Below are 23,097 nucleotides of genomic sequence, written 5' to 3'. Positions count from 1 at the left end.
AGCGCGTTCCACGATCTTTGCATTTGTGATTGGACGACCAGGGCAAAATTGGCGGAGTGCTGCGATTGGTGGAAGGGAACAGCACGCTGCTGTGATTGGCCAAATATTCAGTTTGGCGCTCAAGTGACGAACTTCATTTCCCTCTGGACATTGCGCTCCGCTGTGACGTTAACTGCTGTGTTTGACACCGATTTCACCGTTCAACCGCCTTAGCTATCGTGTCCCCACTATGTTTTGCCATCTTTGTTTTGACTATTTCCTCCATTATTTTGCTTGCCTCCGTATTTGTTCATCTTCGCCTTGTCTGATTGTTCTTTCTGTTGTGTATTTGTTCAAAGTCTATCATCTATCTTTCGCGATGTTAAGAAATAAGGCTTGCCAAAAGCTCAAGAAACACATTTCAGCACCTGCCACCATCAGATGTTATTGTACAGTATAAGACGCCAATTATTATCACTTAACGATGTTTCCGTTTAAATGAAGAGGTTCTGTGTGTGTGTGTGTGTGTGTGTGTGTGGTTGCTTCTCAAGCAAATGCAGTAACGCTGTAAATATTAATCATAAGCTATGTTCAGTTGTGAGGGGCGATCAATGGATTGATTCAAAATGAAATGAGAATAGAATTTGGCTACAAGTAAAAGGTCAAAGAGCATATATGTGATTTCCAGAGAAGCTTTACTGTCATCAGCATGATCAGTCCCGCGTTGCTGGGGGCCAAGAAGCTGGTTAACATGCAGCAGAGCGGCTGAGCAAAAGGACAAGAAGTGCCATAGGGTAGACAGGCCGTGAGGTAGAATGACGGGCGATAAGTTAGGATGGGAAGTTGGACAGACGCAGCCCAATGCTTATTGACTGTCTGGAGGCTCCGCCTCCTTGCCGTCAGCATCCAGGCGGTGTGGCGAGGAAGAGGAGGAGGAGGAGGAGCCCACGGAGAGGAGAAGGCGGCGGTGCCGCTCTCGATGTGGCGTACCTTCCCCGGCCATCTCCGGACACGGGTAGGGGGTGACGCCGAGCCGACGCGCCTCCGAGCTCTCGCCACCGCCTCCCGGTCCCGTGGCCTCCCTGTGGACCGCCTTCCCGCCACCGCAGGGCAGCAGGGACCGTATCTTTGGGAGCCATCTCTTGCGAACCCTGCGCGCGTTGGTGCACATGTCGGCCGCGATCACGTTCATCTCGCTCTCCTTGAAGCTCGGAGCAAAGTTCTGACAGTACACTGAGCAGCACCGGCATCGTTAGTCACGGCACGATTATCATCGGGCATGGGCTGTGTTGGGAATCACTCATTTAGTCAAAATGGATGATTGGGAACACAGCCCGAGCGAGCGTGGGACGCGCCTTACGTTTGACGGTGTTTAACACCCGGTTGTCCAGCGGCTTTCGGCTCGGGTCGTTGGTGGAGGAGCGGATCCCCGTCCCGCAGCTGTTGGCCAGGGTGTTTCTACGGATAGCGCAACATTGGAACACGAGTACGCTCGTGTTAGCAAGAAAAGATCATTTAAGCTAGGCTCTGCTCACCTGTCAAAGAAGGTCGCCAGCAGCCTCCTGAGCAGAACTTTGTGTTTCACCCCCGCACAAAGGTGACAGTTCATCAGCTGGCCCCGTGTCATCAACACGCCCGAACCTACGCGGGCGCAAATGAGCGTACACGCATTCACGCACGCACGCAGCCACACACCCACACACACAATCCCACTAAACTATTCCACCCCTGGCAACAGCGCCATTTTTTTTTTTCCTTTTGAATTTGACATGACCTGCCACCAGTTCCAGCTTGTGTCCGGGCTCGCCCTCAGCGTAGAGCGCAGGGTGGCATCGATAGCCAATCTGACTGATCAGACTAGCGGGGAGCGCCACGCTGTCTCCTCCCACCGACACGCACGCACGCCGCTCGCTGGCCGACGGCAGGCGCGGCGGCATCTCTATTTAGAGACCGGCGGCGGGCGGGACATTCGGAGGCGAGTCATCAAAAGACACGCAGACGAGTCACGTGACTGGCCGACCGCTCTTACCCCGGTGTTGGATCGCGTCTCGGTAGATTCCAGAGTGTGCGGCGGCGGCGGCATCGCCGTAGTAACCGTCATCCGGCTTGACTTCCGTCCAGACTTTCGAGGGGGCGGGCGAGTCTTCTGAAGTAGTTGGGAGGTAGGACTGCAGGCCCAGGACCAGGCTCCTGGGTGCCCCCAAGTAATAAACAGCGCCCCCTCTGGTGCTCTGCAGCTTCCTCGAAAAGTCCACTCTGAGGACAAAGGGAGGAGGACTAGTCAGAAAGCAGGAGGGGACTAAGGCGCTACCAACTTTCGGATCCGTTCAAAGCCGGACAGGCCACACCGGTCTTGCGTGACCTTCTGACCTGCCATTTGGGTCTTCTGGAGTTGTTCCTGCACGCTCCTCAAGAGGCGTCTCTCGCCTCTCCTGTTTGATCCGGCTCTCGGCCACAATCAGGTCCTCTGGAGTCATGCGCGACGGATCTGGACTGGAATCCTGCAGGTGGCCCACAGACTGGTGCAAAGGTCCCAGCTCATCCGCTGAGATGGTCTGTGAACCACCATCACAAAGAAAGGATAACACTAAAGAGCAGCCATCGTGGACCATTCTTTTGGACTAGCTGCTTCCTGCTTTTTGGTCTCGCTGGACCGAGTTGACCATAGTATTTGGAACAAGCGGACCGACAATAAGCTCATGGCCGAGGGTCTACGGGGCCACGCTGGACGCTCGACTGAAACTCACCTGCGAGTCGCAGCGATCCGGCGATGAGGACGATGTGCTCTTTGTCTTCATAAGCTCTCGACTCCTCTCCACAATGTTCTGGACCTGCAGGTACCCGGCCGTGTACATGAGCACCAGCTGTTCGCTGGAAACCATGTCGAGACGGCCCGTGTAGCAGAAGGTCAGGATTTGCCGGAAACAGGACGGCGTCACAGAGGACGGGAGCTCGTACGTCGAGCGGGACCACTCCGACGGGTCGGAGGACTCGGCGCTGAACAGGTCCCGGAAGTAGAGCGAGGAGGCGGCCAGGACGGCACGGTGGGCTTTGAAGAGCTGACCCTGGACCAGGATGGAGACGTCACAGTGGAGTCCCAGGAGTCTTTGCTGGTTCAGGCTGCTCAGAACGCTGCTTCCGAAATCACCGACCGAAACCTGAAGACCGGACTCCGCCATGATGGAATGGAGGCGGGCTTAGGGAGGGTTGCTCCTGATACTGCCGGATGGTGTAGCGTCCATGTCGTGCTGGTGGAGGGGAAGGGAGAGGGGGGTCCAAGGAAATGAAGGAATTTGAAGAAAAGCAGAGTCCACAAGAGTCCACTTGAGAGTACGCTTCAGTCTGACAGACACCAGAAGGGTCAGGTTGAGGCCAACGTGTCAGGGGGAGTCCACAATATTTGGGGAAAAAGTCCGTCCTGCCTACCACGAGCATGTCATTAGATATTGGCTGGGGCCAGGTGAGTCGCTGTCCGGCCCCTTTTGGAACTGTTCCTCCTCCACACACCTGATTGAAATGATCAGCGTCGTGAACCAACTTCTGCAGAGCTCGCTGATCATTTCAATGGGAGGGACAAAACAAGCAGGACAGCGGCTCCCTCGGAGCAGACCTGCTGCCTACCATCGGTCAGTACCAAGACACCCGACATCCGCATACGAGGCTTTCAGAGCCCCCCCCCAGCCTGCATCCAGAACCTCAACTTATTGCTGCGCGTCTCATAATAGTAGCCAGTCATAATAGTACCCATTGTCAAGTCTGCGACAGTCCAGTAGAGTCTACCAGAGTTTTGAGTCCATCTGTGTCATCGTGCTCCCGGCCACCGTGACCCATTTCAAAAGTAGGAGTCCAGTACATTTTGGGGGAGTCCAATCAAGTCCGCTACGAAGTGCAGTTTTTCGTTCACTTTGGTCTTGCGCTTGTTTGGTTGCTCACCTCTTCTCTGCTCCTCTTCCGATGGCGGCAGCACGCAAACACACAAACGCACACACATACACACGCAGAAAGCATCGGGTGGGGAGGCGTGGAGGGGGGGGTTGCAGACAGAGAGGAGGGTGTGGGGTGGGTGGAGTCATCTGAGGACAGCTAGGGCGCAAATGCAGCTAACTGCTAAAGCAACTAACTGCCCTGCGGAGGACGACAAGGGAGGGGGCACGGGCGCGCACGCACACACACACACACACACATGCCAGCGCGTGTGGCATGACTGAGCTCAACTCACAGCACTGCATTGCAGTAGAGGCGCTTGGCATGCCGACTGCGCAAGCTCGCTCACACGGGCTACAAATGTGTTGCTGCGAGTGGATTGGGTGGCTCACAACTCCAGGTGAGGGAGTGATGGCGAGCGGGCACGCACTCACCCACTCACCCACTCACCCACTCACCCACTCACCCACTCACTCACTCACTCACTCACCCACTCACCCACTCACTCACTCACTCACTCACTCACTCACTCACTCACTCACTCACTCACTCACCCACTCACCCACTCACTCACTCACTCACTATCTCACTGGAGCTGTCATAAATGATGAGGTCAGAGAAAAGATGACAAAACTGCTGGGTCATATTCTCGTTTGGAATGTATTTGACCTGACAGACTTTCACGTTTTAATCACAAGAATAAAACCATTTCAAAATTTCAGCATATGGTGTCACTGTTGCCAAAATGATTACTTGGCAACAAAGTTAGCAGCAGGCGTCAAGTTCCTTCCACTGTCTGTGCCCCTTTCATTTGACATTTTCTCGCTTCTAAATGCTTGTGTTGTTGTGTTGATTTTCTTTGACATCAAAATCAAGCAATAAATCCCCCCCCCCCCAAAAAAGGCACATTCAAACTCAGATGACAAAAAGCAAAATAGAACATCCTGTAGCATTTAGATTTAGAAAGAGATTTTGAAAAGGCAACTATTGTCAGACATCCTTTCAGCGTTGAAAGCAAAATGAAAGCAGTGTGCTTCGTCTCCCCGCCGCGAGGTGGCCGCAACAAACACTTGACGTCACCAAAACAACATCCGGGCACGTTGACAAGTTTACGAGGAAGAACGCCACAAAGAACGTCAAATGAGAAAAGGCTTCTGTCCAAAGTGTTCATCGCGCTGATTTGTCGTTCACTTTTTTACGCACATGATCATCGAGAACATGACGGAAGAGTACTAACCCGGCAAGAGACAGATCGATACGGGGACTCGTTCCATCGCGGAGCAGAACACTGGCATCTGTTCGGGAAAGGAGGGATCATTGAGTACTCGAATGTGATTGGCTGATGTGGCAACTTGCTCAGCCTACAAACTTATTTTTGACCAATCACGGCAACGAAGAAGCATCCGGTACAAACGCCAAAATCGCCTCGCTGCTCTTCTTCCAAAAGGATACTGTGAGTGACTCTGCGAGAACAGAATGATGGCGTGGCGTCCGCCCGTCTGCGCATTCGTCCACCGGTGTCGCCAAATCTGTTTCCGCCTCAACGATTCTTGTTTTCATCGCAGCCAATTACGCTCTCGGAGACAATCGGCGGCTTCCGTACAAGTGTCTCGTTTTTTTGTGGTGTGATACCGCGAGAATTCAGCTGGAGGGGGAAAAAAAAAGTGACAATCCTGTCCACGCGACTGTGCTGTTCCATTGTTTCTTTAGTGACGGAGCGATCACATTACATTACTCCACATGGCACATATGTTCTGATCAAATGATTTCATTAGACTTACATGCATATACAAATACACAAGTCAACTTAATATCGTGTCGGCGTTTGTTGTCCGGTAACCGTAGCAACGAGTCACCGCACCACTCAGGCGCGAGTTGCTGCCGTCGTCATATGGATGGTCGGTCGGTCGGTCAGTCACAAGTATTGCAACAAGAACTCTCTTGGTTAGATCGGGCTGCCTGCCACAGGTTCGCTTGTGAAGTTCAAGACGACGTCTGAGGTATTCTTTCTTTTGAGAAATGTCCCCTCAAACATGGTCATTGTTCCGCCAATGGCCTACGAACACATTTTTCCCGACTTATTCTTGATAATCAGAAACAGATTTATTGGCCAAATTTGTGCATCCCAAACAAGGAATTTGACTAATATTGATTTGATTGGAATAACGTGCCGTTTGGTTTCTTCACTAATCAAGTTTTGCCAAATTTCATATCCACAAATCCAATGTTGGTTTTGTAAAACTTTGGGGGAAGGAAATCCGACAGTACACGACTGTTGTGCGCAAACCCCGCCAAAAACAATGAGATGCTTTCTTTTCATGTTTGCATCATTTCCCCCCCTTGACAGCTCGTTTTCGTTCGTGACTTGATTAATCTTGGAGGAAAGCTCATCAAAAATAGTAGTTTTTGCTGTGACATCACAGATTTCAAATGTATGATACTAATTGGACCAAAGAGACCCTAAACGAAGAAAGAAAATGTTTGTATTTGATTGGTTATTTTGAGGCCTTTCCTCCCCTCCTCCTCACAGTATCTCGCCTTAACATGACGTCACCCGCGGAGGGCGTGACCCGAGAGTCCATGAGGGACGACTCATTGCCGAGGGTAAATAAACGCTAATCGGTTAAACTAAGGCGAGACGTCTATGTGTCGGCGATGACGTCGCAATATAACGTGCGTGCGTGCTTGTGTATTCCTTGATTGGATCCCATGTGTTTGTCTACGGCCATGTTTTAGGCTCCGCCTTTGACTGGGGGAGCCAGCAGCAGGTTCCCTGCAGACGTGGCCCAAGGTAACGAACAGTCTTGTCCACTTTGCTGTCAGGCGAGAACGACGGCACATGTACCTGTGCTCCGCTCTGCTGTGTGTGCAGCCTTGTCACGTTGGAGCGTCCAGTGCCGACAGCAAGTCCCGCCCCCGCGTACCCCCCTGACCGTCCCCGACTTTGTGACTCTCAACCAGGAAGCCATCAAGTCCGGTTGCGTGACGGCCAAACAGCTGAGGGAGTACAGAGCACAGATGGGTGTGGTCAAGCACAGCGCCGCCTCCAAAGCGCACAGAGGCCGAGCTCCGCAACGCCCGCAAGTCCCGGACATCACCTTTGGGGTCAAGACGAGGTGCGACGTGCCCGGGGTTTTGCTTTGAAGGGACTGTGCAGCGTTCGCCTGCGAACGACACCGAACGTGCTCGGCGTGCTCTGCATCGTTTGCTTGTTCCCGAACCGAGGTATTTTGACAAACTGACGATGGCATTCCTCAGGCCGAGATCCCCGCTCTTCGACCTTTTGTCTCATGAGTACGGTCGGCGCTGGCTGGAGGACAACGTGAAAAGCCGTAACGAGCACGCACGACGCCGCCACGCGGTCAGAGCACGTGGGTCCGAGCGCGGCGCGCGCGCGCAAAATCACTCACCTGCTTATTCTGTTTGCAGGTGAAATGTGTGCCCTTTACACACACGCGCACTTCTTTGCTACGTAATAACCCTGCGCCTCCTCACATGAAGACACGCACACAGACGTGTGCACGCTACGCACAGGTAGTATAGACACACACGCCAATCAATGTGTGCTCGAGCACTTACCAACTGTGTGTCAGGTGGGCCCTGCTCTGGACACTTTCAGCAAACGTCGCCATGCAAAGCCCACAGTCAACAAGGCAGCCGGTTAAGGCAACGAATGGCGAGGTCGGCCGCAGCACCAACTCAACAATGCCGTCATGTGCGTGATGGCAATCAATAAAAGTTGGAGGTGAAGCTACCCCGTCAAGGCATCCTGCCCTCTGTCAAGCGCATGCGCGCAAGATTTCAAAATAGCGCGCATGGTTTTGGTCCCTCATAGGCGGTGGCAACCTCAAGGCCCGGGGGCCAGATATGGCCTGCAACATAATTTTATGTGGCCCGCAAAGACACATTGTGCATCGACTGCATGTGTCAATACAAATTGTCTTCTCTTTTCAGATAATGGCGATATTGCTAACCATTTTTATTAGCACTCTTTCATCTTAAAAAACGAACAGTACAAGAAGCCGACAGTCATAACGGCCTCCTGTACGACTACGGTGCATGCGGCCTGTGCCGAAAAAAAAAATCGGTTTGACACCTCTGCTTTAGCTTGACGTGACAACCCGCCATGTTTCATGTTAAAATGCAAAGTGTGCGGCGGGGCAAGATATTTTTCACGCGAGTGCCGCGTGGTCAGTCCGTCTCTCGTGGCTCCTCCCGCTTCTTTTTCTTGGTGGTGAATTGGAGACCGGCGGAGTACTCGTCGGCGGCGGCCTTGGCGCTCTGCTGCTGCGGTCGATGCAACCTGGGTGAGGGATCGAGGGACGGGGGGATTTGGCATTGGTTTTATTGTCACCCAGACCATCCGCTGCCGGAAATAGCCAATCTCCGTAATTGCTGTAACCTGAACCTAAAGTGTTTTAATATGCTTGCGTGCTCTCACTTTTGGCGTGCCTTTGCGGCGCTCGGGGCTCCCCGCGGGCCACCCCCTCCTCGGGCTCCGTCGGCGAGGTCTCGCGGCGCGTCTCTCAGGCCAAAGCTCTTGGCGGCGTGGCCCAGGTGGAGGGCGCGGATGTGGAAAACGTGCTTGAGACGGGCCGGGTAGGTGGCGTACGAGCGCAGGTACGAGCTCAGCGCTGACCGCATGGCAGAGCGTCAGCTGGGGCGAGGCAAGGTGGGCCAGGCCGGGCGGGGCGGAGCTCTTACCTTTCTTGGCGTTGCGCAGCGATGTTGCATCGGCGTGGACAAAGTCCTCAAAGTGCGTCTGCAGGACGGTGGCGCGCTCGCGCGTCTCCATCTCCAGAGCGCCGTGACTCGTCTGCCGGACGTCAAATCGCACGAGTTGCCATCGAGCGGACGCCGACCGGCTCGGAGGATTACATATGAAAGGTGCAAGCGATACCTGGCTGCGGTACTTGCCCCGCCCCTTGAAGGCGTCGTCCTTCATGAGATGGGCCAGGATGTCGGGCAGCTTCATCTCCGACAAGCTGCGAGCAGACGGCCCCGCCCATCCGGTCAACGCCGGCCGGACCTCGAGCCAAACCGGGGCGGCGCCTCACCTGATGCCGCCGCGGGCCAATTCGTCCACGAACGCCGACTCACCGGGCGTGAGGAAGAGGAGGCTGCTGCCCGCCAAACCCATGCGCGCCGTGCGCCCTGCACGGTGGACGTACTCCGCCACACTGCACGGAGGCGTGTACTGCCAGCAGGGGACGACAACATGCAGTTCAGAAGGGAGGAAAAGTGGAACCGGTGCACCCCGTGTCTCACCTGTATTATCCACGTGACCTCAGGTAAGTGTAGCCCACGAGCGGCAACATCCTGAAACCGCGACAAAAGTGTTTGGAGCGTATGACCCCATTGGCCGTCACGTCAAGTGCGTCTGAACGGACCGTACACAGCAGAACTCGGTGCTCAGAAGCTAAGAAGTCGCCAAAGGCCTCAGAGCGCTCCTGGTGGACAAAGCAAAGGTCATCCGACGCTCCGGAGGCGGAGCCTAGAGCCGGCCGGCCTCACCTCCTGACACATGCTGCCATGGAGGCGCAGGAAGAGCGGGCCCCCCAGCTTGGCTGACAACACGCCGCAGAAGAGCGAGTGCAGGAAGTCCACCTCCTCGCAACTGGACACAAACACCATGGCCTTCTTGCCCTACCACGCACACACGCAGCCACACGTGAGTGCGCAGGTGACGGAGACGCGCTTAGAGGACGCACATACCCGGCAGGTATGGAGGAGGAAGGTGGCCAGGCAAACCAGTCGGACTTTACTGGGCACCACCACCGCAAAGTGTCGGAGGCCCGTCGGCAGCGCAAAGTTTTCCCATTGGCCCTCGGCGGTGGCGGCGGCGGCGCTGGGGCCAGGCCGGTCGGGGGCGGGCTCGTGCACCTGAACGCTGATCGGGTTCTTCAGACAAATGTCTGCCAAACGCGTCACACCTTCCAACACACACGTGACTGTCAAGGGTTAGGGCAGCGGCTTTGGGCCCGGTGAGCATTTACCCTGGGTGAGTGTTGCCGACAAGAGAACATTTTGTCGCTCTGATCCGGTGGCGTTCAAAGAATTTAAGATGATTGAGAGGTCCTTCTCAAAACCCAGGTCCAGCGTTCTGCAAAACAAGTCGGCGGTTTGGGCCCGTGCGCTGTTGCGTTTGCCATCGTGCGTGTCCGTGCGGTACCGGTCTGCCTCATCCAGAACCAGCCAGCGTACGGCGCCAAAGGCGATGCTGGCGGTGTGTTGGATGTGATCCACCAGACGTCCCGGCGTGGCCACCAGGATGTTGATGCCTTTGCGCAATCTGCCGACACCAGGCTGCGCTTAGGGGCGGGGGGCCACTTTGCGCGCATACGTACGTACGTACCTGGCCTTCTCCGACTTCCTCTTTTCGCCGCCCATCAGAGCGCCGGGAACGATCCAGGTGAAGGGCTGCCGGCCGAGGGAGGAACAGGGTCAGCGCTTCCCGTCCTTTCGCCATACGTGCGAGCGAGCGCGGCGGTTACCTTGAGAAGTCTCTGGAAGGTGCCGAAGGTCTGCTGGGCCAGCTGGACAACGACAAGACGGCGGAAATGAGGATTAGGGTTCAGCGCCGACCCGGCCGCTTCCTGCAAATAAGGCTAACCTCCCTGGTGGGCACCACCACGAGGGCCAGAGGGCCGTCGCTGCGCCGGACTTTGGTGGGGAGACCCTGCAGGCTCTGCACCAGCGGGACAGCAAAAGACAGCGTCTTACCTGCCACGCGCAACAACACGCACACGTCAGCGGCCTGCCGTCCATCCCTCCGTCAATCCGTCACTGCGCGTGCACTGACCTGAGCCCGTCTGGGATCGCACCACGGCGTCTCTCCCCGACAGAAGCGCCGGGATGCTCTGCTTCTGAACGCTGGACCGCAACAGGATGTTTTCAAGCTGGAGCGGAGATGGAAACCTACCTACCTGCCTGCGTCTTACCTGGTTAGCGTGGAGACATTGAGGACTTTGTTCAGCGTTGCCACCTGGTGCAGGAAAAGAGTCCATCAGGCCAAGTAGCTGACAGCGTGCACGTGCGTGCGGGTTAGGGTGCACGTGCGCGCGCATTACCAGGTGAGGGTGAAGGTCCAAGTCTGAGAAGGACTGCGAGGTAAAAATCTTCTCTGTGAGCGGACACACGTCGGCCCTTAGCAAATGGGAGAACGTCAACACGCCATGGGCAGAAAAGGCCAAAGAAATCAAAAGTCCAAATAAAGTCTTTTCAGACGAGGCCTCACCTGCGCACTTGCGGTATCTCTGGGTTGTGCCTGAACAGCGACGAGGTCTTGATGTCTGCCTTGAGGCGCCGCCCGACCTGCGCTGGAGGCGGGGCCTCTTGCGGCCTTGCCCGTTTGGCACAACGCTCTTTGAAGGGAGGCCGCTTCCTCTTTGCCGCCTGAAGGGCAGACCCAAAATCGGTTGGCGCATTCACTCGCCAATGCCTGGTCGTGCGTGCGTGCCACTCTGATAGAGCGAGTCAGGTCAAAGAAGGCTCACCGGTAAAGTAGAAGGTGAACAGGAAGTGATGTTGATACACAGCTGCCCGTCCGATGACGACATCCTCGCCCGGTCCTGAGCAAATGAGCCACACGACAAGCCCGATTGAAGGCGCAGCCCTACGCTTAGACGGAAGCGGTCCAGACGGCGTATTTCTACATATTTCAATCATCTAATCGTACGAATAACCTCATGATGTAGTCTGAAAGCGGAGGACTGTATGTTGCACGGATGCAATATGCACTTGTGAATGGATTTTTTGGGGGGGTATTATTATTTATTCCTGACAGGCTCGAGTCATTTCTTCAGCTTTATGAAAATCCAGCCAAAATAGAAACCTTGCTGACAGATGTGCACCACGTCACGCCAATGCTTTCTTTCCAATCACAATGTTTACAGTCAAAGTCATAACAAACAATACTGCTACCGATAGTAAGCCTGATGACGTTTATACTAATAATACCGATACTACTAGGAACTAATACATAAAAGTTGTTACTGGCAAGATTGCTGACTTGGGGCGCCCTCTAGCGATATAATCAAGAACCTTCAGGACACCCATTCGACTTGGGAGCAATCGACCCGTTTCTCAAGCGAGTCCGCCCGCCTCGACGTGACTTCCAAGCCGGACTTTGACCTCAGCCAGCATTTTAGACTCGCGTGTATTTTGCGGCGTTTCACCATTAGGCTAATGCTAGCAACGTTTACGCGCGAGCCAGCAACCAACAAGCAGACACCTTGGCTCCAAAATGGCGCACGTAAAGGACGGCCAACATAACCCAGTGGAAACATGAACGCAGACGCGAAGCCCAAAGACCAAAAACTCACCGCTAGGCACGCACGCGGAGCGAGAGAGAACGCGTGGAAAGTGGAAAGGCTTCCCTTCACGTGTAGAGGCGAGGCCACGCCTCTTTCGTCTCTTCTTCTTCAGCGTCTTTGTGTTCTTCTTCGTTGCCGTGCCAGTGGGCATTGCTTGCCTTTGCCTTGCCGCCACCTGTCGTTTTCATTCAGCTGCTCTTGTCGCTTCGAAGAAAAAGTGCAACGAGTAGATTGATTGTTGTTCAATCAGTAGATTGCTTGTTGATTGGTTTTGCTTCCTGCGTGTTACAACAAGTCTGTCCACAGTGCCGACCGACGTGAAATGTGTGCCAAGATGATGTCAGGTGCGGCGTGCGCATGCGTCTTCAAGAGAGCGTTTGCACACGCGCACGTTCCATTGAGTAGAGTTGGTAGAAAACAGGCGTGCAAACATGGCTAAGAAAGAAAACGAAGAAAAGCATTCCCCGTGCAGAGTGCGAGATAAAGGATGACGGGCTAACGGGAGAGAAATTCCTCTTAAGCATCAAAACGCAATGTTTGCCAATTAATCAATCAATCAATCAAAGCAATTGAGTGAAAAGGAACACAAGTCAGTTCAAAAAAGAAGGAGAGGTCACAAAGTCACTCTGATGTTACTGTGATGTCACTACCATGTCATGACAATGTCACAATGAAGTCCCAATGCTGTCACGACGATGTCACGATGATGTCACGCAATGGCAGCGAGATGACACGCAAAATAAAAAGTTAGATAACAATCTGCGGCCAACGTCACCGCGCGGCCGTGACGTCGACTCGGGCGGCGGCATCGGTGACGCGGCAGGGCGCGCTCGGGCCGACGACGACGCCACCCACCGCCGAGGTAGGGTCAGCGTACGATGTGGTGGAGCGTCACGTTGTAGAGCAGCTGGCGGCCGTTGTTCCAGGCGTAGAGGGCCCTGTCCCGCGGGTTGTAGTCCAGCATGGAGATGTGGCCGTAGACGTTGGCCAGGGGCACGTCCACGTACTCGTAGGTGGAGGAGTCGGTGGCGAAGGCGTAGTAGACCCTAGTGGCGCCCGAGTGGCCGTCGGTGACGTAGAGCGTGCCGCACAGCATGAAGGCCTCGCCGGCGCCGCGCTTGGGGTGCTGGGTGGTCCAGCTGCGCAGCACCCGCAGGTTGTCGGGGTCCAGCCGGCTCAGCGCCATGTTGCCGGCGTCGCGGTCGGTGGCGTAGACGGCCCACAGCCCGCCCTCGTCCACCATCAGGTCGATGTCCGAGTGGCCGCCCCACGAGTAGTGGTACGTGTTGCCGTAGCCGGCAAAGTCAAGCTGGCGGGAGCGGCTGATGAGCGACGACTTCAGGTCAAACTTGATCAGCGTGTGACTCTGGAACTTGTTGAAGTACAGCGAGCCGTTCAGGACCACCTGGCCCGTCCCGGACCACGGGTGAGGCAGGCGGTGCGAGGTGAAGTTGTCCGTGGTCATGAAGGCCAGCAGCGACGCGTACTCGCGCACAAAGCGGTTGTTGTGGTAGCCGTCCATGTACCACACCTGCCGCAAGACAAAATGCATTTTTGCCATTTCAAAACAAACTCGTTCACGGCCACGTCGACGACTCACTCTGTTGTCTCCGACGGGCGCCGCGGGGTCCGTCATCCAGGATCCGAACCTGGACCCGGAGGTCTTGACGGTGACGGGCTGGGCTATTCTCGTCAGCTTCCCGCAAGCTGCGAGGCGAGCGGGAAGCCGGTCAGAGGCGTCGAACAAATACGTACACTCAAGCGTGGGCTACGCTAGCACGGCTGGCCGCTCGCTCACCGAGCCGCCGCATACAAGCGCGCAGACGCTCCTCCAGGCCGGCCACGCGAGCGTGCAGGTCTCGGTAGTCCGCCGGGGAGGCGCGGTCGTGCAGCTCAGCGAGCGCCGCCGTCACGTCGGCCGCCTCCTCCTTGAAGCGTCGCACCAGGAGGGCGTCGGCCTTGTACGCCTCCAGCCGCGGGATGAGCGGACGCAGCTCCTCCATTTTGGCCTTCATGGCCTGCAGCCAAACGCGCTCGTCAAAGGCTAACAAGTTCCCGCCCGGTGGCTAATTTGTGTAGCCTCCCTCCACACACACGTTTTGAGAAACGCGAGCGAGACGAGATCCTCTAGCAAAAGTCAATGCGCGCTTACCTGGTAGTGCTTGGCCTTGTTGCCCTCATGCCCCACCTCCACCTCTTTGAACTTGTTTTCCAAGCCTCTGAGCTCCGCCTCCATCTTCTCCACCACGCCCATGTCCTGACGGCTGCGCCGCTCCAAATCCTCGATGGAGCGGCTTATGTTGTGCACCTGCAAAATTAACGCCGTGGTAGCTAGGGAGGGGAGGGAGGGAGGTGGGGGTGGGGGGGTGCGGGGTCGCTACGCTCGCCTGTATGTTTCTCACCTTGTCCAGCAGGTGTCGCACTTGCTCGCTGCGAGCGTCTCGGGAGCAAACGGCATCATCGAAGGGGGTCAACACCGTGCAGACGCAGCCGCCTGCCGAGCTCTGGGCTGAGCTGAACACCTGCCAGTCGTCCCGCTCTTGACCCCGGTCCGGGACCCGTGGGGCCGCCGGACCCACCTGCGTGTGCCCGCGTCAAGGTGAAAGAAGGTTCACGCTCATCAAAATAATGACGTCGAGAGATGTCACGTTTGTGCTGCGCGTGTGTGAAAATTCACAGCGAGCGAACGTAGTCGAGTTTCGTATCGTGCGTGAGGCTGAGACGTGCGTCAGTGTGAGAGAGAAGGAACGACGTGTGCGGATCTGATGTGAAAACGAGAAAGTACCGGCGTGCAGGAGGCAGCGAGGAGAAGGATGAGCAGAAACGACTTGACCGCGTTCTCTTCGGACTCCATCCCTCCCGTCTTGTCCTTCTTTCTTCTCCTCTTTCGTCTTCTTGTAGCTCCGCTGCCGCGGCCAGCCCACTGCCAATACGCCGCACGCACAAGCCGTGGGCGTATGTGCGAATGATGATGTCACTGCATGTCGTGTGGCAGCGTCCATGGCCGCTGAGCGCGCGCGCACTCGGTACCGACAACTATGTCGCTGTCGCCTGCAGCAGTGACATGTCGTCTCTTCGCAGTGAGGAGACTGTCTCCATGGCAACCGCCGACTTAGAAAAGGATGCACGCATTCAAGCAGATGGACGAGGCACACGCATGGATGTCCACGCACGCACGCACGCACGCACGCGCAGACACAAACACGTAGACACGCGCAGCGTTGGGCCTACACGAGCTGGAAATGAGTTCTTGACGTCCCGTAACACAAAGGCAGCCTCTGGCTGGTTACCACGGATCCAATCACAGCGTTGATTGTTGGAATGGAGATCTAAGCATTAGGATTGTCAGCTCTGGCAATTGTGGAACTTAATGGCAATACGTGCAGACTATCTTTCCGACAGACAGCTCAGAAACCAGAGCCAGTCAGCGTTTGGAGAATGCGCATGCGCAGGTCTCTCCTCCCCACCCTTCACGCCTCCGCACTCGCGTGCACGAGCGCCATATTTCTCAAATACGCCACAAACAGGCTTTCTTTTACGAGAACCTTCATCGTCACGACGTTCATCAGCCATTTTTACTCAGATGTCAAGCAGGGAACGCAACAACTAAACCAGTGTCCAATGTTCACGGGGTTTTAGCCACAAATTAGGCGCATGCGCATTGCGCAGCACTTGGCGCAGGGACTTGAGCGCGTGTGGGTGTCAACAAAGAACTAAAACACGGAAAACAAATTGATTGACAAGGTAACTGACCAATGCGGCCATCATTCAGGCCGACAATGATTGGTTGAGGTTTTTCTGGTCCCACAGAGCGCGCTTTATATATATTATTTAAAGACGACCTATTTAACAAGCCGTCAGTGGTATGTGGGGAGAAATTTGAGAAATATTACCAAATAAACTCCAAATGAGATCCTCTGTAATACCTTTAAGTTGTCAGTGACGAGGAAAAGCCTTCACAATAAACGCACACGTCAAATCACAGGCTGAGTCGAGTTATTTTACTTCGAAACGGGGCACATACAGGAAGGGGTTGAAAAACCCCCCAAAAAAAACCACGTAGAAAATAAGACACGACGACGACGACAGTGGGCTTGCACGGGAGTCCAATTTTACACACTAAGCTCTTCCTACATTACGACTTCAAAATGGAGTTTTTTGATTTGAAGGTTTTCCATCCCGAGTGGCGCCAAACGGAAAGCCCGAACACAACTTTGAAACTTTCCTTGACTGAAGGGTGGGCGTCTGCGTGTACTCGCACTGAGACAGAATTTAGCTTAGTGCAGTTACCAAGGAGACCACCGTGACCATGGTTACCAAAGGTGTGACCGTAAGGATGTCGCCGCCGCCATCTGCTGTCTCCTCACACCAGACGACTCGCCTGCACAAAGCCTGCACGCACATGCAAATAAAGAGTTGCGAACGCTATCAACACCATTATTGTCTGCGTTTTGGGGCGTTGACCTTTGGCCTCAATGAAGACTTTGATGTAGGAGGTGGGCACGTATCCTTCTTCATCCGCGTTCCTGCGCACGCGCGTCCACCCGTCACCTTTGTCCTCCTCCACCACGCTCAAAAGTTCCCCCTCACCCATGGACAGCGTGCCCTCGTTTTGACCTGAGATCCCGCCGCCGCCGGCATCATCGACACCATCATCATCATCATCATCAAGATCACAAACGCGCGCAGGTCGAGCTTAGGCTACCTCGGAACGGGTAGAGCGACTTGCAGGTTCCGATGCTGGGCGGCGGCGGCTCGTCGTCAAAGTCGTCGTCAAAGTCGGAGCTCCGGGACTTGGAGAAGTGGAGCTCGGCGCCGGGCTCTTCCGTGTAGCTGCCGTCGGGACTGCAACCGCAACAAGCGAGCGCCATCTCAAAAGGCAAGCCAGCAAGACCGCAAGAGCGAGAAGGAAGAAGCGTGTGCGTGCGTGCGTGCGTGCGTGCGTGCGTTCACCTTTCTCTGCTGTCCGGACCGGTGGCCTCCATCCGTTTCCCAGTTCCCGGTGTGCACGTCGGGTCAGGCGGGAGACGCGCGCTCAGGCCCTGCTCGGCCTCCGCCAGCCACGCCTAGAACACACGGGCGCTTGAAGAGGACAACCAAAAAAGCGGTGACATCGTCACTCCAGCGACATCACAGACAGACGAGCCGGCGCGCTTCGCCGCGCAATGACCTCATCACAGCGACGTCATCACAGACCGGCCGCGTCATGAAAGATGGCCACCCTTTGTTGGAGCGCCGCTGGGGGTGGGGGGGGGACCATCGGATGAGGGGCCATCAGACGAGCTACGCCGACAACCCCTTGAGCCTCGGCCACCGCCTCAGGCGCAAAGTCGGGTCGGAGCAGACTCCTTAGCGCATTCTGCCCGCCGACGAGCCAATCGAATCAAATCGGACGTGAATCTGGGCCGCCCGCCCGCCATGTCCAATCCCAACCAAAGCCTGGACTCCAGGAAGGAGGTGAACTGGAAGATCAGGAGGCTGGTCCAGAAGCAGGACGAGTTCAAAAAGCTGTGGCAGAGCGATCGACTGAGCCACGATGTCAAGGTGGAGTCTCTGGAGTCCCAGAACCGGGCGCTGCGGGAGAAACTGGACGCGGCCGGCAAGGACGAGGAGGAGCTGAAGACCCAGGTGAGAGTCCACAAAGCCCAGATCTTCTCGCTGGAGCAGAGGAAGTGCCTGATCGAATCCGAGGCCAGAGACCTGAAGGCGCTGCGGGCTCAGCTGGAGGAGAAGATCGGCGAGCTGGGGGCGGCACTGGTCGCCTGGCAGAAGAACCTGGAGGCCCAGGCCCAGAGGCACAGCGAGCAACTGCGGCAGGTGGACGACGGGTGGAAGGAGAAGCTGCGCGAGAAGGAAGAGGCCTTCGCCAAGCAGGCGGCTGCGCTCCAGGCCCAGACGGACAAGATGGGCAAACAGGCGGTGGAGCTGGCCGAGGACAAACGCAAGCTCCAGGCAGCGCTGAGCGAGCGGCAGCAGGAGCTGGAGGCCCAAAAGAGCATTCGCGACAAACTGCAGTACGACCACGGCGTGGAGATGAGACTCATCCAGATGCAGAAGAACGCACTCTCCAACAAGGTGACGGCGCTCACCAACACCACCGACGACCTGATGGAGAAGAAGGAAGCCCTCAAGAAGTCCGAGCAGCAGAAGAGCAAAGAGCTCAAGGCCAAGCTGGCCGACATCAGCGAATTGCAGACGCACAAGGAGATGGTCAACGCGCAGCTCCAACGCGAGGAGAGAGGAGCCGCCACCCTGAGGGAATCGCTCCGACACATGGAGAGCGACATAGAGGCCCTGAGGGCCGAGTACACGGGCGAGCAGGCTGCCCACAAGGTCACCAAGAAGGACCTGGCCCTGGCCAAGATGCAGGCCGACGACCTGGCCGAGAAGATCAAGTTCCACGAGGGTCGCGTCAAGGCCCACCAGGCCAGCGTCAAGACTCTGGAGTGCGTGCTCCTCACCAAAGACACCTACATACGCAGGTTCCGCGAGGACCTGGACACCTCCATTTCGCTCATCAACAGGCCAAAGACCTTCACCAAAGCCATCACCAGCCTCAAGAGGAAGTACATCACGGGCGACCAGGACGTCTGCGTGGACACCATCGAGGAAAAGATCGCAAAGTTCTTGGAGTCCAACAAGCTGCAGTCGGACCAGTTTGAGAAGACCATCCAGAGTCTGCGGCACCAGCTGGAGCAGAAAGACACCGAGACCCAGAAGAGGCTCCAGATGCTGGACCGTTGCCGAGGAGACCTCATCAAGATCATCAACGAGCAGCGGCTGGAGATTGCCAAGGTCAAGGCGGAGCTAAACGACGTCACGCATCAACTTCGGCAACTGGCCCCGCCCATCGCCGTGGCCAGGAACAACCGACCGTGAACGTCCGCGGGCGCGTGCGGAGCCGGCACCCACGCGCCCACGCACAGACCACACAAAGGCAAACACACACACAAAAGCAAACACACACACAAGACGGACGGACAGCGGTCAGTCGATCTTGGCGCGCCCACCTGGTTGTTCCGAAGCTCCTCCTCCAGACTGTGCAGGCTCTGCCTGACCTCGTCCAATCGTGGCTCCAGGGCGGCGCCGTCTCCCAGCGTGGGGTTCTGGTTGTACACCGCCTTCATCTTCACCAGCGCCTCCCTGGAAACAAACACAGCAGAGAAGGAAGTGACATCGCCCGCACTCTCTCTCGCTCTCCTGCCTAATCTAACGAGGGGCGCTTGGACCTCATGCGGGGCGAACGCGAAGGAGTGGCGAGAGACTGCATTCCGGCTGGTGCAAAGCTAATGCTATGCTAATGAGACCTGTGCTACTCGCTGGCGCCCTCGTTTGGTCTTCTGGCATATGCTAAGCTCGGGCTCTCGGAGGCTATTCTGGCTGAAGCTAAGCTAACGCCAAGCTAATGAGCGTCACCTTTGCTCTCGCTCTCGCAGGATCTCTTGTCCGATGCGGCGAATTCGGTTTTGAAGCTTATTCCGTCGTTGCTCGACGGGAAGGTGGCTGCAGTCCGCAGGGGAGGAGCCCTGAAACCACGTCGCACGTTGATGACCACATGCCGGCCGGCCGCCGCGCCTGTGCTACTCACCAGCTTGAGTGACAGCTGTCCAAAGGGAGCGTTGAAGGAAGGACAGTTGGAGTTAGGAAGTCCATCAAAAGCTTTCATGTGTGCACGAAATGTAAACGTTTGTTGGAAAATACCACGTTGTCGTTCAAATGTTGTTGTTGTTTTTCCCCCCCTCCTTCTGAAAATGAGTCTTGCATGCGTGTTTGCGAGCGTACGCCAACGTGAAATTTGTGGGGCCTACTCCTCTCTTGATGTTGCGCAGGCACTGCTTCCTGCTCCGGGAGCCGGAGGTCATGAGGTCGTTGAGGCGCCGCCCGATGGGCTCCCTGGCGGCTGGGGGAGGGGACTGTGGGCTGCCGACCCCGCCCCCCGGAGAAGGCGATGCAGGCGGCGGTGGTGGGGGCTGGCGAGGTGACGGCAGCAGATTCAGCAACTGAGAGAGAGGTCGGGCAGGCGGAGAGCTCAGGGGTCACGGAAGCGCACAGATGGGCGGGGCGCGCACAAACGAGCCTACCTTGTTCCTGCGGAGGAAAGGCCACAGCTTCCTGCCCCGCCTGCGTCCCTCCACGTGGCCGTCCAGGTAGCTGGACTCGGACACGCTCCGCCTCATGGCGGCGGCGGCGGCATGCTCCTCCACGTCCACGTCGCCCGGCGGCTCGAAGCCCGACTTGTACGCGTGCACCACCGCCAGCGTGTCCTGAGGAGCCGTCGGCTCTCGTCAGCGTGGGCCTGGCCGAGGGAGGGAGGGAGGGAGGGAGGTAGGGAGGGAGGGAGGTAGGTAGGGAGGGAGGGTTGGCAGGAAGGAAGGAAGGAAGGAAGGAAGGAAGGAAGGAAGGAAGGAAGGGAGGAAGGGAGGAAGGGAGGAAGGGAGGAAGGGAGGAAGGGAGGAAGGGAGGAAGGGAGGAAGAAAGGAAGAAAGGAAGGAAGGAAGGAAGGAAGGAAGGAAGGAAGGAAGGAAGGAAGGAAGGAAGGAAGGAAGGAAGGAAGGAAGGAAGGGCGCGCTCACCGTGCGGGCGTGGATACTCTGGGCGGCCTCCATCATGGCGTCCAGACAACGGCTGAGAACGGGAAGCGATTTCTTCTCCGCCTCGGCCGACGAGCGCATGGCCGCGCCCACGCGCTCGATGCGCCGCTCCTCCATTTCCTGGATGCGCTGACACACGCAAACGCGTTCGAGCAATGGAAAAGCCCGGCCCGGCTCGGCCCAGCCCAGCCCGGCCAGGCCCAACCCAGCCCAATCCAGCGCAGCCCAGGGTCAGCCGCTCTCACCTGGTAGATGACGGGAACCATGGTGCGGTAGTGCTGGTGCTGGTCCCGGTTAAACTGGCTCAAAGCGTTCAAATATTCCTTCTCGGACTCTCGGGCCGTTAGCTGCTTTTGTTGCGCCGCCTGACGGGCCTGAAGATAAAAGCCAGCCAGACTTGCGGCACTCGCACGCACACCTTCTTGTGCTTGGGATTTGAAAAAGGGCCAAATCTGACCTTCAGGGAGCAGCGCTGACACCGGCAAACACACACAAGACACAGTTGACACAGTTACTCGTTATTCTTCAGCGCGTCATGTCAACAATCCGAAAGGACGGGCGATAGACGACTGGACCGGAGTAGCAACGGAGCAAAGGCCGTGTTGTTTGTGGCCCACCTTCTCGGCGTCCACGTCGTCGTCCATCCTGTCGCACGTGTGCCGCGCTCGCTCGGCCTCCTTGCTGTCGCGCTCAAAACGCCGTTTGGCCTGCAACGCCACAAGTCGTCGTTCAAAACGCAAAGGCCCGCCGGGCCTGACGGCGTCCGCCGAGTCGCCTCAACTCACAGACTCCAGTTGCTTCCAGGAATTTTCAATGTGCTGCTGGGCACGGCGGCCATCTTGGAAATGCTGGGGAGGGAAAAGTAGGAAGGAGTTTGCGAGTCGTCCCGCTTAGAGCTGGCTGGCCGGCGCCCGCTCGCTCGCTCGCTTGCGCAATCTGACCGACTTCCTCTCGGCCTTGAGCTCCTGCGTGAACCTGCCGAGGTCGGTGGCGACGTGCGAGCCCAGCCTGTCGGCCACTTCCTCTCTCTGCGCCGCCAGCTCAGCCAGCTGGGCCAGGGTGGCGCCGAAGGCGGCGCACCACGTGTACCTGTGGGTTAGGGTTAGAAACACGTGAAGAACCCGTTTGAAAAGAGCCCACGGTGGACTGACCTGCTGTCATCTTCTCTGCTCCTCTTGGGAAGATACTTCTTTGACAGGCTCCTGGAAATGTGCAGCGTTATGTCACGGCCGCCGTGCATGTCACGGCCGCCGTGCATGTCACGACCGCTGCGCATGTCACGCCGCACGCATCCAACGAGGCTCACCTCATCTGTTTGGCGTAGTTGAGTTCGATGTCGGCTCGCTCTTTGACAAACTTGGTGTACTTCTCCAGGAAGTCGATGCCCCAGCTGGTGTGTTTCTCCAGATTGTCAAACTGGTCCTGGTTCAGTAAGAAGACAAAAGCTGGACCACAGGGCCAACGCTGGGACCCGAGAAAACGCTTGCAGCGCTGCACAGAGAGCTCAGGCTCTCACGCACCAGACTGGGCCTCTGGCGCATCTTCCAAACTAGACCGGGTCTAGAGACAAGGACCCAAGGACCGGTACCTAAGACTGATATGCAGTTAGCTGCACGCTTTGACTTGAAACAGTGCACGCACCACTGGACAGGTTGAGTGAGCCCGTCCGTCCGTCCGTCCGTCCGTCCGTCCGTCCGTCCGTCCGTCCGTCCGTCCGTCCGTCATCCATCCATCCATCCATCCATCCATCCATCCATCCATCCATCCATCCATCCATCCATCCATCCATCCATCCATCCATCGAGGCCTCCCTACCTCGCGATTCCAACGTGCTGACAGCGGACACGAGCCGCCGCCCGGCAGCGGGACACACACGTATGCACGAGCACGCGCCGCAGGTGCCTTCCGCGGTACGTACCCACAGCTCCGCGCCCCAGTTGACGCTCATGTCGCCTCCTCCTCCTCCTCCTCTTTCTCCTCCACCACCTCCTCTTCTTCGTCTTCTTTCTCGCCGCAACCGCCCTACCGCCGTGAGTCTGTCCGTACCTGCGCGTGCGCAGTGGCGAGAAACCAAGGAGCAACCGACGCAGTCACGCGCCTAGCCTTTGTTGTCTCGGAGAGGGCGCCAGGCAGGCAGCGCGCGCACGCGCCCGAGCATGCGCAGTGGCCGCTTCATTGTGCAGAGTGCGCTTCATTGAACAGAGGTGGCTCCATCAGCAGCTTTCACCTCGGACGACTTTTTGCCTCGACAACATTGCATTAGAAACAAAGAGGTTCCATGCGAAACC

The 23,097-nt window shown here is 56.7% G+C and overlaps 5 protein-coding genes across 9 annotated transcripts; 1 reads left to right on the top strand and 4 right to left on the bottom strand.

Moving 5' to 3' along the window:
• Positions 1-657: 657 nt before the first annotated feature.
• LOC133153979 (nucleus accumbens-associated protein 2-like) lies at positions 658-5,283 on the bottom strand. 2 transcript variants are annotated; one of them, XM_061278335.1, is made up of 9 exons: positions 5,141-5,283; positions 2,938-3,227; positions 2,727-2,850; positions 2,350-2,534; positions 2,009-2,235; positions 1,754-1,918; positions 1,515-1,620; positions 1,340-1,437; positions 658-1,212 (listed from the first exon to the last, which is right to left on the bottom strand). In XM_061278335.1, exons 2-9 carry the CDS (start codon positions 3,156-3,158, stop codon positions 845-847), a joined length of 1,494 nt encoding a protein of 497 aa, XP_061134319.1. In that variant the 5' UTR covers positions 3,159-3,227; positions 5,141-5,283; the 3' UTR covers positions 658-844. The 2 variants fall into 2 exon arrangements, with proteins under 2 accessions (XP_061134319.1, XP_061134318.1); XM_061278334.1 differs by having other exon boundaries at positions 2,727-3,227.
• cfap77 (cilia and flagella associated protein 77) lies at positions 5,214-7,657 on the top strand. Of its 3 annotated transcripts, none has more exons than XM_061278338.1 (7): positions 5,214-5,356; positions 6,434-6,507; positions 6,640-6,694; positions 6,776-7,019; positions 7,162-7,264; positions 7,333-7,437; positions 7,497-7,657. In XM_061278338.1, the coding sequence occupies exons 2-7, from the start codon at positions 6,448-6,450 to the stop codon at positions 7,566-7,568; spliced, it is 639 nt and encodes a 212-aa protein (XP_061134322.1). In that variant the 5' UTR covers positions 5,214-5,356; positions 6,434-6,447; the 3' UTR covers positions 7,569-7,657. The 3 variants fall into 3 exon arrangements, with proteins under 3 accessions (XP_061134322.1, XP_061134321.1, XP_061134323.1); XM_061278339.1 differs by lacking the exon at positions 5,214-5,356 and adding an exon at positions 5,631-5,903; XM_061278337.1 differs by lacking the exon at positions 6,434-6,507 and having other exon boundaries at positions 5,216-5,356.
• A 204-nt stretch (positions 7,658-7,861) lies between these two features.
• ddx31 (DEAD (Asp-Glu-Ala-Asp) box polypeptide 31) lies at positions 7,862-12,367 on the bottom strand. Of its 2 annotated transcripts, none has more exons than XM_061278332.1 (20): positions 12,228-12,367; positions 11,400-11,474; positions 11,141-11,298; positions 10,974-11,049; positions 10,845-10,888; positions 10,706-10,776; positions 10,517-10,626; positions 10,398-10,439; positions 10,259-10,323; positions 10,076-10,195; positions 9,900-10,006; positions 9,619-9,836; positions 9,418-9,549; positions 9,294-9,353; positions 9,172-9,222; positions 8,961-9,100; positions 8,804-8,888; positions 8,608-8,719; positions 8,345-8,537; positions 7,862-8,206 (listed from the first exon to the last, which is right to left on the bottom strand). In XM_061278332.1, the coding sequence occupies exons 2-20, from the start codon at positions 11,460-11,462 to the stop codon at positions 8,095-8,097; spliced, it is 1,959 nt and encodes a 652-aa protein (XP_061134316.1). In that variant the 5' UTR covers positions 11,463-11,474; positions 12,228-12,367; the 3' UTR covers positions 7,862-8,094. The 2 variants fall into 2 exon arrangements, with proteins under 2 accessions (XP_061134316.1, XP_061134315.1); XM_061278331.1 differs by having other exon boundaries at positions 8,345-8,487.
• An 82-nt stretch (positions 12,368-12,449) lies between these two features.
• On the bottom strand, positions 12,450-15,891 carry LOC133153980 (noelin-like). Its single transcript, XM_061278336.1, has 6 exons — positions 15,004-15,891; positions 14,621-14,797; positions 14,371-14,526; positions 14,017-14,236; positions 13,819-13,925; positions 12,450-13,749 (listed from the first exon to the last, which is right to left on the bottom strand). Exons 1-6 carry the CDS (start codon positions 15,070-15,072, stop codon positions 13,087-13,089), a joined length of 1,392 nt encoding a protein of 463 aa, XP_061134320.1. The 5' UTR covers positions 15,073-15,891; the 3' UTR covers positions 12,450-13,086.
• A 306-nt stretch (positions 15,892-16,197) lies between these two features.
• Positions 16,198-22,919, bottom strand: LOC133154773 (formin-binding protein 1-like). The gene is made up of 18 exons (XM_061279758.1): positions 22,728-22,919; positions 22,116-22,231; positions 21,961-22,011; positions 21,751-21,898; positions 21,595-21,657; positions 21,427-21,516; positions 21,267-21,281; positions 21,055-21,183; positions 20,792-20,938; positions 20,300-20,482; positions 20,027-20,218; positions 19,807-19,821; positions 19,635-19,744; positions 19,229-19,361; positions 17,172-17,284; positions 16,924-17,063; positions 16,683-16,835; positions 16,198-16,610 (listed from the first exon to the last, which is right to left on the bottom strand). Exons 1-18 carry the CDS (start codon positions 22,755-22,757, stop codon positions 16,582-16,584), a joined length of 1,857 nt encoding a protein of 618 aa, XP_061135742.1. The 5' UTR covers positions 22,758-22,919; the 3' UTR covers positions 16,198-16,581.
• Positions 22,920-23,097: the final 178 nt, after the last annotated feature.

Source organism: Syngnathus typhle, linkage group LG5 (assembly GCF_033458585.1).
Source record: "Syngnathus typhle isolate RoL2023-S1 ecotype Sweden linkage group LG5, RoL_Styp_1.0, whole genome shotgun sequence".
Classification (NCBI taxonomy): domain Eukaryota; kingdom Metazoa; phylum Chordata; class Actinopteri; order Syngnathiformes; family Syngnathidae; genus Syngnathus; species Syngnathus typhle.
Note: the sequence above shows the minus strand (reverse complement) of the source record. Positions and strands in the feature narration are given on the sequence as shown.

Coding starts and splice junctions, on each gene's coding strand:
- cfap77 (XM_061278337.1), top strand. CDS start 5,246: ATGTGGCAACTTGCTCAGCCTACAAACTTATTTTTGACCAATCACGGC. Junction 7,020..7,161: donor ACCTTTGGGGTCAAGACGAG/GTGCGACGTGCC, acceptor GGCATTCCTCAG/GCCGAGATCCCCGCTCTTCG. Junction 7,265..7,332: donor ACGCACGACGCCGCCACGCG/GTCAGAGCACGT, acceptor TTCTGTTTGCAG/GTGAAATGTGTGCCCTTTAC.
- LOC133153979 (XM_061278334.1), bottom strand. CDS start 3,158: ATGGCGGAGTCCGGTCTTCAGGTTTCGGTCGGTGATTTCGGAAGCAGC. Junction 1,919..2,008: donor AGACGCGATCCAACACCGGG/GTAAGAGCGGTC, acceptor GTCTCTAAATAG/AGATGCCGCCGCGCCTGCCG. Junction 1,621..1,753: donor CAAGCTGGAACTGGTGGCAG/GTCATGTCAAAT, acceptor GCGCCCGCGTAG/GTTCGGGCGTGTTGATGACA.
- LOC133154773 (XM_061279758.1), bottom strand. CDS start 22,757: ATGAGCGTCAACTGGGGCGCGGAGCTGTGG. Junction 17,285..19,228: donor AGGAGCTTCGGAACAACCAG/GTGGGCGCGCCA, acceptor CGTGTGTTCTAG/GCGTGGCTGGCGGAGGCCGA. Junction 16,611..16,682: donor AGTCTTCATTGAGGCCAAAG/GTCAACGCCCCA, acceptor ATGTGCGTGCAG/GCTTTGTGCAGGCGAGTCGT.
- LOC133153980 (XM_061278336.1), bottom strand. CDS start 15,072: ATGGAGTCCGAAGAGAACGCGGTCAAGTCGTTTCTGCTCATCCTTCTC. Junction 14,798..15,003: donor TCGCTGCCTCCTGCACGCCG/GTACTTTCTCGT, acceptor GGGCACACGCAG/GTGGGTCCGGCGGCCCCACG. Junction 13,750..13,818: donor CGCCCGTCGGAGACAACAGA/GTGAGTCGTCGA, acceptor GTCTTGCGGCAG/GTGTGGTACATGGACGGCTA.
- ddx31 (XM_061278331.1), bottom strand. CDS start 11,462: ATGTCGTCATCGGACGGGCAGCTGTGTATCAACATCACTTCCTGTTCA. Junction 9,837..9,899: donor GTCGGCAACACTCACCCAGG/GTAAATGCTCAC, acceptor GTGTGTTGGAAG/GTGTGACGCGTTTGGCAGAC. Junction 8,720..8,803: donor GGGGCAAGTACCGCAGCCAG/GTATCGCTTGCA, acceptor GACGTCCGGCAG/ACGAGTCACGGCGCTCTGGA.